The 19449-nt window shown below is 44.0% G+C and overlaps 1 protein-coding gene across 3 annotated transcripts in view; it reads left to right on the top strand.

Annotated features, from left to right (window-relative positions):
* The window catches only part of LOC119169162 (uncharacterized), a 472562-nt gene that overhangs the window by 302420 nt on the left and 150693 nt on the right, over window positions 1–19449 (top strand). For all 3 annotated transcript variants that reach the window (XM_037420264.2, XM_037420263.2, XM_037420262.2), the window contains exon 3: window positions 14999–15207. In XM_037420264.2, the coding sequence (XP_037276161.2) occupies window positions 14999–15207 (209 nt within the window). The remainder of the gene's footprint in view (window positions 1–14998; window positions 15208–19449) is intronic.

Here is a 19449-nt window from a genome sequence, read left to right as displayed (position 1 = left end):
TCATTAATATTGTGTTAAAACACGGAAATACGAGCCCTTAGGTATACACTTCTCTCTCTTATTTTCATTGAATGAGGGTCTCGTACTGGCAGACTTGGTGTGTTTAGGTTGTATAAGAGGGACAATTAATCAGCTGCCCGCTCATAATAGGTTCACGTGCTACGTGACGCCAAACATGCGAATAGGAGTGTTTTCACACTCGTTCGTTGTCTTATAGATGGCGCTGACTGTCACTCCTACTTCTAAATTCACATATAAACCCCAGAAAGTGGATGGAGGGACGGCCGCTGTGATAGCTCAGTGGTTAGAGCATCGACCGCGTTATTCGAAGGTCGTAGGTTCGATTCCTGCTCACAGCTGGTAATTTTTTCATCCACTTTTCTTCTTTCTTCTTATTTACATTCCATTGGTTCTAATAACTTCCCCTGTACATTCCTTGGCATTACTGTCTGTTATATCTCATTAATATTGTGTTAAAACAAGGAAATACGAGCCCTTAGGTATACACTTCTCTCCCTTATTTTTTATTTGTATATATATATATATATATTTGTATATATATATATATATATATATATATATATATATATATATATATATATATATATATATATGTATGTATATATATGTATATATATATATATATCCTTATTGATTTTTTTTACTTTTCTATGAAATATCTGAAGAAATGGTTTCTAACGACACTTCTGCCTTCTTACTTCCAAGAGTTCTAACTCGCTCTCCTTCAACACTTCAACATGTTCGTTACCGAGTCTGTTCGCCTGTACTTTGAATAAATAAAGTGTACAGAAATTCTATGAATACGCTGCAATTATTTCTTGAGAACCTTCTGATGCGGGCTCCAAACTGCGCTAGCATATTCTTAAATTGGACGTATATAGGTTTTATATTCCAAAAGTTTAACCCCTTCCGTTGCTTTGGGCCCCGCCGCGGTGGCCTAGTGGCTAAGGTACTCGGCTGCTGACCCGCAGGTCGTGGGTTCCAATCACGGCTGCGGCGGCTGCATTTCCGATGGAGGCGGAAATGTTGTAGGCCCGTGTGCTCAGATTTGGGTGCACGTTAAAGAACCCCAGGTGGTCGAAATTTCCGGAGCCCTCCACTAAGGCATCTCCCATAATCATATGGTAGTTTTGGGACGGTAAACCCCACATATCAATCAATCAACCGTCGCTTTAGGTATTTCTTTTTTTAAAAAACGTAATTTTTTATATGCTGAAGAATGGATGTTCTCCACGTGTTGAGTCTAGTTCAAATTGTCTGTACCCAACTACTTAATGCTTGTCGCCCAATGGAGAAGTCTGTCCTTAATGTTATATTCAAACACAAGCGGAATTTTCTTTTTCTTGATGTTTGTGTAAGTGGACTTCTTGTAATTGTTTTCCATCCCCCCTTCTCTGCACCACTCACCTAGCTATTGAGGACAGTGGTCGATTTTAAATTGGTTGTGTGAACTTGTAACTGGCAATAAATGAGACAGTCATCAGCAAAAAGTTAAATGTTTACAGGTGGTTCAATACCTGAAGCTGTATCATTTATATATATCTGGAACAAGAGAGGCCATAGTATGGTTTCTTTGGTACTCCTGAATAAACTTCTAAATTCTTCGGAACACCGTTTTTAAAGTTAACAGCTTGTTGACGATGTGATGAGTATGCACGAATCCATTCAAGCAACTGCATGCCGATTTCTACGCTGCAAAATTTAGAAAGAAGTTTATCGTGAGATACTTTATCCAACGCCTTTACGAAATCTATACATATGACATCAATTTCTTGACATGCATCTAGAAAAATAGTGAAGTCAGGAATTGTTTCAACAAGTTGCGTAACACTACAAAGACCAGATCTTAAGCTATGCCGGAAGGGGCATAATATATTAATGTCCTCTAGAATCTCCCGTACATGCTTCCATATTGTGAGGGGGTCGTGACGTGGTTGAAGACAGGAGACGGAATGGTCAGATCCAACTGTTTATTTGGGCGAACCTGTGCCCGCTAAACGGAAAGACGGCTTACAGTAGCACACTTGCACTGACAGCGGTACATGGAGCGTCGGCCGTCGATCAAGTGACAAGCGCCGAAGCGCGTCAGCATTTATACACTTGCCATCGAATGTTCTAGCGTTATCGCTAAGGGTGATGTAGGTTCCAGAATAATCTGTAAAGTTTGCGGAGTTGGCGTGATCTTATCGTAATTATCTACTACAGTCCTGAAACTTGTCGAAAACTGCGGGTGCGGTTTGCGCTGAGAATTGTGTAGTGTATTAGAATGATAACAGAACTTGAGAAAATGAACGTGGCAACATTATGTGTTCTACCATTTTACAGCACGCAGATGTCAGAGATACAGGTGCATAGTTGTTGACTAACAAATACCTTGTTGCTCGATAATGTGTCTTCCTGATTTGATATGTGGGGTTTAACTTCCCATAACCAGCATATGATTATGACAGACGTCGTAGTGGAGGGCTCCGGAAATTTCGACCACCTGGGTGTCACAGAACGAGCGCTAAAAATGGGTGCGCCGCCAAATTCTTGCGATAACGCGCGGGAGAGACGCCGGGAGGTCAAAAGAAAAAAAAGAAAACAAACATCCAAGGCTCCCCGGGCGCGCGCTCTCCCCTCGGAAGCGTGGCTTCGCCGACGAACCTCCTCACCCCACATCGGCGGCCGAGCAAGCCCGCGAAATTTCTAGAACGAAAGAGGCGTGGTCACGCCAGGTTGAGTCATCCATCGCGGGGGGCATTCCAACCGTCTCGCCCTCTCCCCAGCCTTCGCTGCGTATCACGCCGACGAAATGAGGAGAACCTTCTGGAATGTCGCGCGGAAGGTATTTAACCGGGCAGCGGAGACGAGAGATCAGGAGAAGACGGAAGTTAGCGCCAGAGTGCGTAGGGATTCCGCCGTGTAGTCGGCGAAGGTTTTGTCCGTGGAGACAAAGCAGGAGAAGAAGATGATTTCCACCTGAGGGGTGACGACTCGAGCTACAGGCAAGAGTGTGTTTACCGCTATCGAGCGAAGACGCGTGGCAACAGCTGCGTGTGTGAAGCCGACGTGTTCCGGCGAAGAAGTTTGAAGCTTGGAGAGTGGCCTATTGAAGACGGGAGGTTTCCTGGAAGAGAAACTTCGAGGGCTGCGGAACGACAACAATGCTGGACTTTGAGTGAGTGATTCTCGGAAGAGTATCATCTAGACTTTGGTTCCAAGAACTTTGGACTGAATAGGTTTTCTATCTCTTTAGTCTTTAAGTGTCTTGGTTGTTCAATGCATGCGACTGCATTGTAGTGCGTATTGTTGTCTGTGTCCGTTGTTTCAAGTGTGGCTGATTGTACTGTGTAGTACGTTGTTTGTTTGGTGACATATTGTGCTCAACTGTTGTGGAGTGTGCATACTTGTGTGTTGTTTTGATCTGCCTTTATTGAGAATACAATTCTGTTTTTGTTTATCAACTCTTGGCTCTGACTTGTTCTTTGGGCCACAGCCGGCGTCCGCTGGCGCGCCAAAAAGGACCACTTCTAAATTGTCCACGCTTTCGTGGTGCGGTTCGGGGGGCCGATACTTCGGCCCTTGGAATTAGCCCGGTGATTGCCTCCCTAATTAACGGGACTGTGTGACACTGGGGTTCTTTAACGTGCACCCAAATTTGAGCACACGGGCCTACAATTCCGCCTCCATCGAAAATGCAGCCGCCGCAGCCGGTATTCGAACCCACGACCAGCGGTCAGCAGCCGAGTATTTTAGCCACTACACCACCGCGGTGGGGCAGAATATGTCTTCCTGCTAGTATCTTAGAGAGACGTTCATATTGTGCCATACGTTGCGCCTATATGAGCTTATTTATAGTATTGTGCAAGCCTACATGTAGCAGTTTGTTCGTGCTTAACCTAAGCGGTAGCCTTATGGCTAGTTTGAATATTATCCGAATGAGGCAGTCTAACGTGATCTTTTTTATGACTTGCAATTTCAAGTACAACACTACGTATACTATTGTGAATGTCCCGAATGCCTGTAATAACATTTTCGTGTTTTCCTCCCTCATGCCACTATGATTATTGATATCCTTTTAATGAGCCTCATTATTTGAGATTGAGTTGCATCCCATCGTCTGAGGGTTTCTTTGTAAAGATATCACTGTGAGTGAGAGAGCGTCCCGGTTCTCGAGATAGGTAGTTATCCTCTCCGGAATTACGTGCTCCATGAGTTTTAGCATGCAATATGTGAGAGATATGGGTTTCAAGTTCGCAATCTGTGGCCACTTGCCTGGCTTGGGTATTAACACGATTTTTGCAGTCTTCTATTGTGGCGGAATCTGTCCGTTTTTCTATGATTTGGTAATAAATTCATTCACCTTAGTTATGGACTCATCATCCAAATTCTGAAACGTTTTGTTCATTGTGCATCTAGTATAAGTGCTGATTTAGTATTAAGTTTCTGCAAGCCGGCCCTCACTTCTGCCTTACCAATTTTGTTATCTAAATTTGCCAGCCCTGTGTATTCAGCCCTGTGTCCGATGGGAAGTGCTTGAGAGATGTGGTTTCTTGATTTCACTGAGAAAATCCTGCTCTGCACCTTGATACGTTTTTCATAACTGATTAAGATTGTGCCTATCTGCCAATTCGTTCTCGTCCACACTTAACAAATGTCTAAATATGTTCCACGTTTTCGCCATTGCTATCTGCTTGTGAACACTGCGGAATCTGGGCGTAGATGAAGTATGTATAAACATTCTCGAAGAAATCTACAGGGGATCAACTGCTACCATAGTGCTTCGTAAAGAAAGCAACAGAGTACCAATCAAGAAGGGTGTAAGGCAGGGGGACACAATTTCCCCAATGCTATTACCGCGTGCTTACAGGAGCTTTTCAGAAACCTAGAATGGGAACAGTTAGGGATAAGAGTCAATGGAGAATACCTTAGTAACCTGCACTTTGCCGATGACATTGCATTGATGAGTAACTCGGGGGACGAATTGCAACTCATAATTACGGAGTTAGACAAGGAGAGCAGAAAGGTGGGTCTTAAAATTATTCTGCAGAAAACAAAAGTAATGTACAACAACCTCGGCAAGGAGCAGCGCTTCGAGATAGGTAATAGTGCACTTGAAGTTGTAAAAGACTATGTCTACTTAGGGCAGGTAATAACCGCCAAGCCGAACCACGAGACTGAAGTAGAAGAATAAGAATGGGGTGGAGCACATTCGGCAAGCACTCTCAAATTATGACAGGTAGATTGCCACTATCCCTCAAGAGGAAGGTATATAACAGCTATATCTTGCCGGTACTTAGCTACGGAGCGGAAACCTGGAGACTTACAAAGAGGGTTCAGCTTAAATTGAGGACGACGCAGCGAGCAATGGAAAGAAAAATGGTAGGTGTAACCTCAAGAGACAAGAAGAGAGCAGAGTGGACTAGGGAACAAACGGGGGTTAAGGATATCATAGCTGAAATCAAGAAGAAGAAATGGACATGGGCAGGGCATGTAGCGCGTAGACAGGATAACCGCTGGTCATTAAGGGTAACTGACTGGATTCCCAGAGAAGGAAAGCGGGTTAGAGGGAGACAGAAGGTTAGGTGGGCAGATGAGATTAAGACGTTTGCGGGTATAAATTGGCAGCAGCAAGCACAGGACCGGGTTAACTGGCGGAACATGGGAGAGGCCTTTGTCCTGCAGTGGACGTAGTCAGGCTGATGATGATGATCTGCTTGACCATGTCATTGCATTTTTCCTACCACTGTTGTCTGCACAGCTGCTGGGTGTACTGCTATACATCCCTGCTCCATTTGTGTTTTAGTTTTTTCCAACCCTTTCTTAGCTTCTCACACGTGAAGAACCTTATTGTATACATCCTTTAGCTGCGCTTCAAACGGCACCATTTGCGTGGCTGCCGCACCGTCTCGTTTTAACTTTTCGGTCTATTCATCAATACTCTGTATCATTTTGTTGAAATCTTTTCTGATGTTCCTGAACTTGTCCCAGTCAACAATTTATAGGTATCTACCTTTTGCCTTTCTACGATCCTACCCTCAGTGTTATTTCAAATATGGTATGATCGGTTCCCAATTCGTGTTGCGTATTGGTCTACTGTGCGTCGAGTATGTTTTCAGAGAATGTCAATTCTGGCGCAATATCTGCGCAAACGCCAGTACCTGTTCTTGTAGGAAGCGATGAATTGGTCATGAGCATCAGGCTTTCCTCCTGTCCATCCTACCACAAGTTCCTGTCTGTTTGGGTTTTGATCCTGTAGCCCCTTGCATCGTGTGGGGCGTGGAAATCGCCTTTAATCACTGCCTATCAGTTGCCCGTTATAGTGAGGGTATTGCGAAACAGCGTGCAGAATTTGTGCTGTCTGCAACTAGGACTGTTGTAAATATTTATTACAAGGAGACTGTCGTCTATTTCAGCATAAGCATGAGTTACAGGAGATTGTGATCTATTGCCTTAATTTCCGTGTCGTGTTGCAACACCAAGTGATTTCACTTAACCAGCATTGTTAATACTTTTGCCTCCCTTTTCTCTCCCAAATGACTTGTACTCCCCAATCAGGCCAGCCAGTACGTTTCCTGCACCATTAAAACATCTGTGGTGCTGGTGTCTTTAGGGTGTTCTTGCAAAATGTATCCTTTTCGATTATTTCCTCGACAATTCCGATGTGAAATTGTGTAGTGATTTTATCTGTCCATGGTGGAATTACAGGCCCTGCAATCCTTCGGTGGGCACCAAGGTCCTAGCGTACGGCTTGAGGGAGGTCTTGACCGGGCCCCCACCACTTGTCTGCATTCCCCATATTGCTAGCTTTCCGTAGAAATCAGCCAACATTTGCTGCACTTTCTGCACCATCAGCTTGCCTAGTGCCTGATTTTTGCCTCTATATTACCTCAAATCTGACTTCTTGTTATAGAAGCTGAGTTTGCAATTTGCATTCAATCTGTTCATTTTGGCTTCCGTGTTGTTTACGAATTTCTCCTGTTCTTCTTGTGGCATCCTCATTGATTAGTGTTTCTTTAATCCACTTTTAATCGAAGCATTCTCAGGTTTACGTTTAATGGGAGTGAGGGCTACTACCTCTTCGTTCATTGCTGTGCCTTTTTCCTCTGTTATAGCTTGTGAGATTTTCTCGTTGCGTGTAACACCTCTGCTTTTCAGAATGTCATTTTGTTCCCCGAGTTTTCTAATCTCGTTCATAAATGGAACATTGCTCTGGCGCCTTCTATAGCGCCTTAACCCTACTTTGAAGAGCAACCTCTGTCTCTGCGCGTGCCCCGGAAGCCACGTGCCCAGCTCACCCTGAAGTGACCCGCGGTGCCACGTACCTCACTCGATCCTTTTGGGCTTTGGGATCCTCCTACCCCCTGTACTCGGAGAGACCCGGTATAGCAGATCTTGCGTATGAACCTCGATTTGGACCTCGATCTGGATCTCGACTTAGATATGGTAGCAATGGAGCTAGAATGACATTTTTGGTCACAAACAATGCCACGCGCTACACCATCACCCAAACTTTCCTAACAAGCTGCGCCACAGTTGTCGCCAACTTCCTCATACTAGACGCAAATTTGCAACATAGAGCTCCATGCCAGATGCTTACAGACCATGGCCGCACCTTTTATCGAAGGTCATAGCCAACATTTTGCAGTCGTGAGAAATCCGGCATGAGCTCACTACGTCATACCATCCGCAGACCAATGGACTCACGGAGCGTATCAATCTAACACTTACAGACATGCTCGCTAAGCATGCGTCTTCCAACCACACTGACTGGGATCTTTCTTTAGGGTACATTTGTCTAAAATTTTTCGTGCCATAACACATCTGGTTAATCTCAATTTTTTCTGTTTGGTCGAGAATCAACATTGCGCCTAGATGCGGCCGTCCCATCTCCTGCAGTACCCACCAGCAAATATACCATAGACACGGGCCACCCACGCATTCAAAATTTCCTGTGCTCGCCTTCTCACATCTCAAGATAATCAGCGGCATTTGTCTGATCAACAATACCGTGACATAAACTTTTCTTCCGGTTCTTTGGTCTTGCTGCGGTCTCCAACCTGTCAAGTCGGCTTGTCGGAAAAGCTGCTTTCTCACTACACAGGTCCATACTGAGTCCTTCGTGCGGTTACTTCTCGGACATATAAAATTGGCTCTGTCGTCCCATCTTCTTCATATGCCCCACAGGCTACCGATATTGTACATGTGGCGGGCTTGAAGCCCTACCACTCTCACAGTGACGGTGACATCTAGATGCGTTGCTTCTGCTGTCGGGGGTTATGCTACATCCATGCCTAATGGCATTATCTGCGGCTAAGCGCGTGTGTGCCCGTCGAAGAGGACGAAGGCCAGTCTCCACTAGGTTGCTGACGAAATAGTCACGCCACAACTGCTGCTTAGAATAAACTTACTCTACAGCCTCATCGATCCTTTCTTCTTCTCACGAAACAGTATTATCTCTCTGGCTCATTTTAAGGTTGATAAAAACACGTTTGCCCCCACACGAATTGGTTTCTGCACTCGTGTTCTCCTGTTCATTTTCTTACGCGTGTCCTGGTCATTTCCTGAAGTTTAAGAATGTCTCAATCAGTTTCAGCGAACTGTTGTGTGCTTTCCCTCACAACCACGAATTTGGGTTCTCACTCATGGGATGCAAGAGTTGATTCTCGCATTCTGCACAGCTCAACACCTTCTAACTCTCTACATTATTTCACTGTCTTGCCACTGGTGGCACTTGAAGAGCCTTCCTGATGGCACTCGTCAGCTTTAAAAGCATTGGGAGCATAGCTCTACTTCTCCTCTGTCTGCTCTTCAGACAGTTAGTTCCAGACAGCGCCTCTACTCGGTGCCTTAGTGACCCCCCCCCCCCCAGTATCCTTACTAGGCTCCTGCGGCAAGCCTTGTTCCAGCAACGAGTGCCCCCAAATATTGCCCTAAAACCGGCGATGGTGACTATCCACGTTATAACGAAAGCCCAGGTAGGTGTCGCGATTTTATTGTGGAATGACCCAAGAATACAGGGTGAAAGCCAAGACTGAGTACAGAAACGCACACTATAAACATTTACAGCAGGTCACTGCGTACGTGCAGCGACTGAACAAACAAAGCGAAGGCTGTATACTCTGGAAGAATCTCAAGACCGCTTAATAACAAATGAATGCAGTATATTGCAGCAAGCATGCACTTATGTACGTAGTGTGTGTGTCTTTGTGTTACTGCGCGCGCGCGACGCTATGATGAATGTGAGACATGCCGTGGCTCATACATGGCATTTTTACCAGCAACATGCCTTCAACTTTATATCAGCCACAGAAGACGATCCGAGCTGTATGAAGTTACCGGCATCATGACAAAACCATCGGCGGACCTTGGCACCCCCTAGTACACAACTTCAACGGACTATGGGGCCGCACAAGACTGGTTCCACTCACTCAAGCTCCACACTACCGCTGCGTCATGGTCCGTATGGGACATGGTTGCTAACATTAACGCATACGTCACTGGCGAAGCATTCAAGTTTTATTTTACGTATACATTTTAAAATGACAAGTCATGGAAAAAATGATAAGCATTGGCCAATTTGTTTTTAAGGATACTGTGACGACTCGTCTACAATGTTCTATCAAGACACATTACAACTCTATCAGCTTGGTAACAATTCCAATCTTCGCCTCACAAAGATCTTTACCAAGGGTGGCCTCATAGTGGAAACCCATCGACGACTGGTTCATCTTATCACTCTTCTAAATATATTCAGCGCATTGAATTGATGACCATGCATTTAGAATGCTGAAGCGACAAGTTAATGTAATCGAATAAAAGTCACTCAATTGAATACTCAAATGAATAAAAGTCACTCAAATAAAAGTCACTTTAATTTTTTTCACGAGGATCCACTTTTCCGGAAGTTTTTCTGATTGCGAAGAAATCAGCGTTTTATGCCACATTACAGAATTGCGGGGCTCGAGGTGCGGCTGACCTATTCGTCGCACTTCGTTTCTTCCATCGCGTGCTCAGATCAGCACATTGTTTTTTCCATTACTTCACTGTTTGGTTCGCCATAGCTCGCCTTACAAACATAATGCGGTTAACAGGAAGAAGCTGATGAGTCAAAAAGTAATCAACCAATCTATGACAATTATTAGTTCGATGCATCAGAAGACTTTGTTTCAAACGTTCCACAATGACCAAAAGTTTAGAGTTGGATCAATCCACGTCGGTAGCGGTAACTTCCAGCGCTCAAATACCTGGCCGTAGAAGATGAAGAGATTGAGCTTTGACAATCAGCTCCTGCAATGAAAAAACAAAAGGAACGCGTTCGATGCTCTAACAAAAACAAAAAACAAAAAGAAAGCCAGAGGACCCCATCGAGCAAAATGTGCAAAAAGAGTTCTGCATTAGATGGCAATGTAGAAACCTGTGTCGGGCATCCAAAGAAGCTGGACTACCACTATTACTGGGCAACATGCTAAGCATCAGCTTACTATGCCCCAACTACAAACTGGACACGTCAACCTCCGAACAAAAAAATGAACGTCCTGTTCCAAAAGGAGCTACACTGCAGCAATCTCCTAAGCAACACCAGCACATTTAGCGCAGACAAGTAGGCCAGCGGCTACAACCGATCCTCCGACAAGCACAACAGCCAATGAAAACTTCATCGAAAGCTGAATCACAACTAAAAGGACATCACCAAGGAGGCCTTTAGAAAGAAAAAAGAAATCGATGATATAGGCCCTTTTAGCATAAAGCAATGTCACCGGATACTCCTTCAGCACCAACGGCCAACACTGTTTTTAGGACCACAGAAGGAACACTTCAGAAAATGATCAACAAGACAAAAAACCACCTCTTGTATTTCAGCAGAATATAGGAATCGTGGCGTCAGTGACGTTCAAGGAAAACACAAAAAGGAAGTGGCGTGCGTGCATCAATAAAAATAAACAATCAAACAACTACGGAATCCAAGCTGCCAATGCTCTAAGTCATCGCAACATTGTTCATTTCTCAAAAGAGCACATGGTGTGTGTTCATTAGCTTCTATATGAAGCGTATGGGCTTGTTGTCCTAACCACAACAGTCAGCGTCGCGCACGAGAGCAGTTCTCTCTATCATTGGACTGCTGCACTCTCCCCTGAAGTTTGCGGAATGCCGCTGGAGCATGGAACTTTCTGTCTGTTGCAATATTTTACGTCTATAAGACTCCCTATTTTCATTTCTTGTTTCTAACTTAAGCACTTTTGCGGGAAGGAGAAATTCATGTGACGCAGGATGACATGGCAGAAGCGGACAAGGAAGAATTTTATATGATTAGAAATAAGTTATGGCGTAAAGGCCACGGCATGGCTTTCATTCATCACTGCGTCAAACAGACACACTCACAAACACATGCATATGTGACAACAAAACCACAGACTGCGCATGACTCTTTGTTAGAACAGTGATTAGAGGAAGGCAACATTATATCACATCACTTTATTTAGTTAAAGACCCCTCAAGATTATATTACATAAAGGAGGGTATACAGTTAAGCCAGGTGAATTCACTCGGTAAGAAAGATTGTTACATTGTTCAAGAAGGTTGATGGATTAGTATTGGCTGCAATGGGCAATCCAATATCTTGCTGCTGGGGTGAAAAATGAAGAGAAAAATGTGAGAGTACGAGCACGTGGGCGTGAGACTTGCAGTTCTTGTCCGCGGCGATGAGGTATGCGCGTAAGGTGAACGATGTAAGGTGGATGACAGAGATCACTGTAATAAAATTTGTGGAGTAAAGATAGCGTGGCAACACGACGACTAAGACAGAGATTAGACAAACCAGATTTTGTTTTTAAAGATGATACGCTAGCTAGGAAATGATAAGTAGAATAAATGAATCTAGCATCACGGTTTTGGACTCCTTCCAGGACAGCTACGAGGTAGGACTGGTGTGGACTCCAGATAGCGGATGCATACTCCAGTTTCGGTCTAATGAGTGATTTGAAGGCTAGTAGTTTTACGTGCGTGGGGGCATGATTAGGGTTGCGCTTCAGGAATACTAGTGTTTTATTGGCAGATTCTACGATATTTGTAATATGAGTGCGCCAAGATAGGTCATTGCATAGGGTCACCGCCAAATATTTAAACGAGTCAACGGCCTCCAAGTGGACACCAGAAATTGAACATGGAAAAGAAAGGGGAACACAACGTCGAGAGAAAGTTACAGATTTACATTTACAAGAATTTAGAGCAATTAGCTATTGCTGGCATCAATCTATTACGTGGTTAAGGTCAGTCTGTAAAGCATGTTGGCCGGGTGTGCTATTTATAGTTGAATTAATGACGCAGTCTTCTGCGAACATTCTCATGTTAGGTAAAACTGTTGAAGGCAAATCATTAATATAAATTAAGAACATGAGGAGCCCAAGGACGGATCCTTGCGGCACACCTGAGGTTACTTGGAGCGGGCAAGATGTTGTGCTGTTGATAGGAATGGTTTGAGAGCGCTTTGTTAGAGAAGCTTTTATCCATTTGAGAATATTGGGATCTATGTTTAACTGACCAAGTTTTAGTATTATTCTTTTATGGGCTATTTTGTCAAATACTTTGGCATAATCTAAGAAGATGGCGTCAGTATGGACGTTGAGGTCAAGGTTAGTGTGTAAATCGTGAAAAAAGATGGCTAGTTACGTTTCGCATGACAGACCTCTGCAGAAACCAAACTTTGAAGGGTTAAAAATAAGAACGAGTCTAGAAGATTCATGATGTAAGAGTATATGACGTGTTCCTTGATCTTGCAAAATACACTTGTTAATGAAATCGATCGGTAGTTAGGTGGCGAGATTTTGTTACCGGCTTCGTAGATTTCAAGGACCTTTCCCACTTTCCCATCCTCGGGTATGGTGGCAGTGGCAAGAGACTTCGAAAATAACAAAGATAGATAGGCAGCAGAGATACATTTAGAGTTTTTAAGGAACTTTGACGTGGTTTCATCAACGCCCGCAGGCGAAGGAGTTTGGTGCTTTCAATCCGAGAAGCTATACCACAGAAAGAAAAAACAACAGCTGACATTTTCGATTCAAAGAGGCTGGAGGTAATTAAATATTATTATTTATGGTAAAAACAAATGAAAAACTGCGATTGAATTCATGAGAACATTCAGCATCGGACAAAACTTCATCGAGCTCGTTCGTAAGGCTTATTGTGCGAGCACTTTGGGGGTTAAATACTTCCCAAAACTTCTTAGGTATATTTTCTAATAGCTTGGGGAGTTCAACATAAAAAATAGGTATTTGGCAGTTTCAGTTTGTTTCATATAAGAATTTTCAGCGGCATAGTATTTTTTCCTTGCGTGCGCACTGTTTGGGAGTTTAGCTGCCCGATAAATCCACTTCTTTTTGTTTTTTAATTTTTTGAGCGATCTTTTAAACCTTGATTTTTGAGAGTTAGAGCGGAAAGTGACTTTAGGTATGTACTTATTCACAAGTTCTTTTATTTTTGATTTGAACGGTCCCGTTGTCCTCAATTCTTGGTCTTTGAAAGTCCACTTCAAGCAGGGGATAAAACTTGACTAAATTGTCATTGATTGCTTGATAGTTAGCTCTATCGTAAAGGCGAATGGCCTTTAAAACTGTGTGGCGTGGAACTGACGCAAACTGAGATACTGCTTGGATAACTTTATGATCCTTCATTTATTTGAGGTCAGTAATGAATGATAAACATTCGGGACTGTTTGTTTGTATTAAATCTAAAGTGTTCGCCAACTCCTGCGTGATGCGTGTCGGCTCGGAGGTCAATTGCGTAAGCTTGAAATTAAGACAAACGTCAATGAAGTTGATTTTTTCGGGGTTGCTTATAGTGGACACTTGATTACACCAGTCAATACTTGGGTAGCTAAAGTTGCCGAGAAGTACTACACTGGCATTACTGTGTGTTGTAAGAAGCTGGCTTCACATATCATTTAGTTTCTCTGGAAAGTGTGGACTATTTCATGGTGGTCTGTAAATACGCCAAGTAAGACTGTTTTTGGTCTAGCCTGACAAAAAAGCCATAATAATTCTACGTCAGTCACGACTATAATAACGAAGCATTACAGCTTTCGACAAGCAGAAATGCGCACGCGCCCCCCTCGGGAGCCTTCGCGGTATGACGATCTACATCGTATTCAAAACCGTCAACTGCGCAATATTTTTTCCATCATTTGTTTGCTCGAAGCGATTTTTCGTTACCTTCGTTATGTCCTCACGGCCCCTGTGACTAAATTAAATGAAGTGCAGGGTAAGTATTTCTTCAATTTCGGCTTTGCATCGCTGCCTGATTGATGTTAAAGGTGGCCAACGTGGTTCCTATGCTCAGAAGGCACAAAGCAAGAGCACAAAGCAAGAGCCAGAGCTTATGGCGCCTGTTGTTGTCGCAGTGCTGTTTCACGACAGTTTCTTTTGCAGTAACATAAAAAATGCAACAAAGACGAAATATAAAAACGCTTTTGGGGCAGTGAAGGTATATGCTAGAGGAAATTGAATGTAGCAAGGCAAAGTAGCAACCAAGAAAATATTTAATGAAGAAGTATGGAAGACTAGTGGACCCGAGTGTCGCATTATCATGATCGTCATCATCATCGTCATCATAATTTTGCCAACGAAGATTTGCTTTCGGCGCCAGACGCTTGAATGAGACGCTCGTGTTTTTGCATCGGCAACAAACTGCACTACGTATTTGCAATTCTCTGACACTAGAATTACGCATTCAGACGCTGTTAGCTGTCATGCAGCCGACGCCATAAAACCTGTCAAGTTATGGGCTCTTTACACTCATACCATATCTACTATTTGCAAATTATTTTCCTTCTCATAACAGAATCATAACGTTGTGCTTCACTCTCATCTGTGCAATCTGCGCTTACGACAATAAACACTACTTCAAGGAGAGCCAGCTATACTATTTTTAGCATATGTGTAACCGAGCATACCATAAATACACTTGGTACTTGAATTTCGCAAACTTTCCGCCCTTTCAGACCACGAACGTGCTGGGCTTCGAGATTGTTGGAGGAGGCGCCAACGAAGTGCTGCCTCCGCCGACACCCACGAGTAGGCAACCCACCTCTACCTCCACAAACAGCAGGCGGCGGCTAAGCAATACCCGTATAAGCAGCAGGTCGTCTTCAAGCAGGCCCCAATACCCCACCGGACTGGTCACAGTGCTTGGGGGAACGCACGTACACCGGTGAGCCTCAGTGTCAAGGGGAGTGCCAGGTCACTTCGACCTAATGTTACATTGAATAATTTCAGACTGCGGTCAGTAACTTTCGCTACAGCAGTCTCATCTTGTTGTGGATAGTTGCTGTGCATACTGCTGCCTTGGCGCAGCTCTATCCCCAAATTAGCTAATTTCTTGTTACCAAGAAGACCTTGAAATTTTTTGCAGAAAATTTATTTTTTGCACTAAACATTTATTTTTAGCACTACGTCCAACAAAACAACAAAGCAGAAACTGCTACGATTCTTTTCTCTGTACAGCCTAAAGCAAGTCGGCACCAGCTGTGGCGCTACTCGTCAAAGACAAGAAAACGAGTTCTTCGCACATTCTAGTTTACCAATTTAATGTAAAGCATAATACAAAAACGAAAAAAATTGGGTATTTCCTGTCCATACGATGCACCTTTAGCACAACCATCCGGCCTTATGTAACACAGCTGCTAGTTTGTTTTGCAGCTGGTGCGCCCTGCCATATCCATATCGCCCCGATCGAGGCCTTGAATTTCGATGATTTGAGAAGCTGTTGTTTTTTTCGAAATAGCAACTCATCCCTTAAACCTATCCTGAAGTTGTTTATTACTCATTTGAAGGTAAGCTAAGGTACGGGAAATATTGCCGCTTTCAGAGGAGAGGGCCAACTTGTCATAGAACTTCTGAAAAAAGTCTATGCATGAGAAACACGCTAGAATTGTAATGCTCACAAACGCGCTTTACAATCCGAGATAATGACTGGGGCAGGTTCAACACGTTTGTTAACATAGGAAGAGATAGGAAATGCGGACGTACAGCCTGTGTCACTTTCACCGGAGGAAGTCATGAGCTGCATTGAAATATATCAGACCAATATGTTTCCCACACCACCACCTATTTACAGCTATGTGAAAGGTTGATTTCAGCTCCGTTGCCATGCATGAACGATGGTTTGCAAAATCCTGTGTCAGCTGCAAAAAAAACTGCATGAAATGAACTGACTTATGAACTGAACGGTACTCCGAGGTAGTACGTACAAAGCTTGCGTGAAGGACTTGTCGCCGTACTAGGCTGCTAGCGAACATTGTCATCGCTGCTGCACGGGACCGAACGTTCAAGTAATGGTTCAGAAACAAGTTTTGCCCTCGTTATTTCACTTGCACAATCAGGAATACAAGGCTGCTTCTTCAACAGAAGAACACAAGCATTTAACTACCCATTCAAGAGCGCTTCTATCACAGCCATGCTTAGGCTCTAGCAATGCGCAATGAATTGCACTCGGATGTTACAGGTTCGATTAGCACAATAGAAACAATATTATCGTAAAGAATACACACGCATGCTTCTCGCAGCAATGTAATTTTCGCGTCACGAAAATACGTGGAAAAATATCAACGTTCTGCTTGTAGCAGTGAAGTAGAGGAGAAATCGGCGATCGAGAGGTGTGAACTGGGGCTGTGCCTGCACGCTGTATTGCTATAAAAATTTGGCTTCGCTGTTCGATCTTCACCGTGTTGATGCCAGGCGGAGCTTTATAATATTCACAATTTATAATATCCACAAGTTCAGTTAGAGCTGTCACAGTGGATGGACGTTTTTATTTAACGCTCCCGATCGACAGCGCAGATAAGTTGTTTCGAATGTTTTGAGCTTGTCCTTATACTTATAGGGCAGCAGTTGAAATCCCTGTAGCACATATTTTATTGTACGGCTTTTTCAGGGGTCAGTCACCAGGTAATAATTAGTTCGTGCGTGTGTGTGTGTTTGATTTGTTCTGTTTTTTTGCTGTTTTTTTTTCTTTCGCCACCCCGTAGCGGATGTGCACGTACATTGAACACGTAAATTTTTGTTTGTAGTAGAGCTTAGACTTTCTCTTTTTCGTAGGGCAGGGCTCCAGTTTTGTAATTATCGAGTGAGACAAGTCATAGGGACAATTGGTGTCGAAAATACATGGTTAAAAAGATTGTGTTCAGGATGTTGGGTTGGTTGTAGACCCAAGTGTAGAAGCGGAAGGAGAGGAGGCTGACGCGAAGTGTAGGCAATGTGAGGTCGAGTAAAAAATGGAGAAAATGATGGTTACCCAAAGTGACCTGCTGATAAGAATCAACGAGCTCGAGACTGCGTTAGCGACAGAGCAAGGGAAAACGAGGGCAATGGGAGAAAGGCTGAAGTCCGCCGATGAAGCACTAGCCAAGGTGAAGAGAGGAGCGGCCTACGGAGAGAACAGTAGGAATCCGGCAACCAGAACGGAGGAGAAGAAACAGCTAGCAAGTTTGGAAAAAACAGGTTCAGCCGGTTCGATTGTCACAAGGCCCAGCTTCAGCGAAGAATTGGTGGGGCTGGGAAAGGACAAAGCAGCCGGCATCACAGGTGCAAGTAACCCCCAGGTGCAGGATGCTCCAGCTGAAAAGTCACAGCATGTGATAATCGCCGGGGACTCGAATTTAAATCGATGTACAGAAGCTATCAAAAAGAGGGCAAGAGGTGACAAGAGGGTTGCAGTAGGGGCGTTTCCAGGACGAAAGCTGGAAGCAGTCATGATGCAAGCGAGCGCAAAACTCAAACTACAGCGGATAGACGAAACGTCGTGATAATTTCAGGTGGTTTAAACGATGTCTTGAATGAAGATACAGCAGGACTAGCAACTACCCTGGCGAAAGGCGTCGATGACATGCGTGCCACTTCTTCTCAGGTACAGGTAGCGATATGCACGATACCTGAGGTACCAGTGCGTGATAGCAACCTGCAAAGAGCAGTTGTCAACGCGAACCAAGAGATATGGCGGATGAGCCGAGAGAAAGGCTTTGAGGTGGTGGAAATAAACAGAGAGGTGCACAGCTGGGGTGGTTTTCAACGAGACAGAATTCACTTCGATGGGCGGCTAGGTCATGAGGTGGGTTGGTGACTTGCAGGACGCGCAGTAGCTTTTTTTTGGGGGGGCGGGGGGCAAGCAGGCCATTCGGTGTGCAGGATAGCTAGTAGCGATGAAAACAACCAGGGAGACTCTTTGACAGGTGGTGTGAACAGATAAAATTCGAAAGTGGCACCAGTATTTAGGATAGGTCGAGTCCGGGGCAGAAATAGACGTAGCCATGAGCGCCGAGACAAGTCAGACATAGAATATATTAACATTCAGGGTGTTAGAAACAGGCTGAAGTGGGAAGAGATTGAAGAACAGGTAAGGGAGGAGAGACCGATGGCATATGGTTTTGTAGAAACACATCTCAGGGATATGGAACAACCTCCTAACAATGCTGACTACGTGTGGGAATATTTTAATACAACAGAAGGCAGCAGAAAGGGGGGTGGTATTGGGGCATTCATTCATAGAAGTACAGACTTGCAATGGGTCAAGCAGGCGTGCAAGGAACATTTATGGCTAAAAGGGAAAGTGGCAGGGCAAATGACACTCCTTGGTTTCGTGTACTTGTGGACGGGAGCAAAGGCCAGAGAGGAAAACGAGGCGATGGTAGATTGCATATCGAAGGACATTCAGGAGTTAGGAAGAGAGTGCGAGATAATTATACTAGGAGACATAAATGCACTCATAGAAGATATAGATGGGGATATTGACCCGACAGGCAAAATGATCATGGATATGTGTGAAAGGCTTGATTGGATCATTTGCAACAGTACCGAGAAGTATGAAGGGCAAATAACATGGAAGGTAGGAAGGCTGCAGTCGACGATAGATTACGCACTGATGTTGATGTCGCATAGGATGTATGATAAGCTCAGGGAAATACACATAGATGAAGGTGGCTCCAGAAGTCTGGGTTATGATCACAAACGTATCAGGCTAAGTTTTGGAACAGCAGTGAAACTGGGAAGGAGACAAAATGAGCAACTACAGGAAAATTTTTATTCAGAAAGGCAAATTGAAATAGCCACTAAACAAAGTGAGAAAGTAATCACTGAGGATAATAAAACAATGTGGACATACACAAATCTAACTAGATTGTTTGAGCTAGAGCTTGCTATGGCACGTGACAAGTAACCCCGGAAAAGAAGACTCAAACCCAAAAGTTGGTGAAATGAGGAAGTTAAGAGAGCCTTAGCAAAACGTCAGCAAGCCTCTAGGGAACACAGACATGTTAAGTAGTGGGGTGAACCCGACAGATGATGTTGAAAGAAAATGGGAAATCTTTCTAAGCTGTAAAAGAGACACATCCTTCCTGATCAATGAAAATATTAGAAGAAAGAGAGCCCAGTGACTGGCAGAAGTACATAAAAAGTTAGA

The sequence above is a fragment of the Rhipicephalus microplus genome, chromosome 2 (genome assembly GCF_043290135.1).
Source record: "Rhipicephalus microplus isolate Deutch F79 chromosome 2, USDA_Rmic, whole genome shotgun sequence".
In the NCBI taxonomy this organism is placed as follows: domain Eukaryota; kingdom Metazoa; phylum Arthropoda; class Arachnida; order Ixodida; family Ixodidae; genus Rhipicephalus; species Rhipicephalus microplus.
The sequence above is the reverse complement of the archived record's forward strand: the minus strand, read 5'-3'. Positions and strand labels throughout refer to the sequence as shown.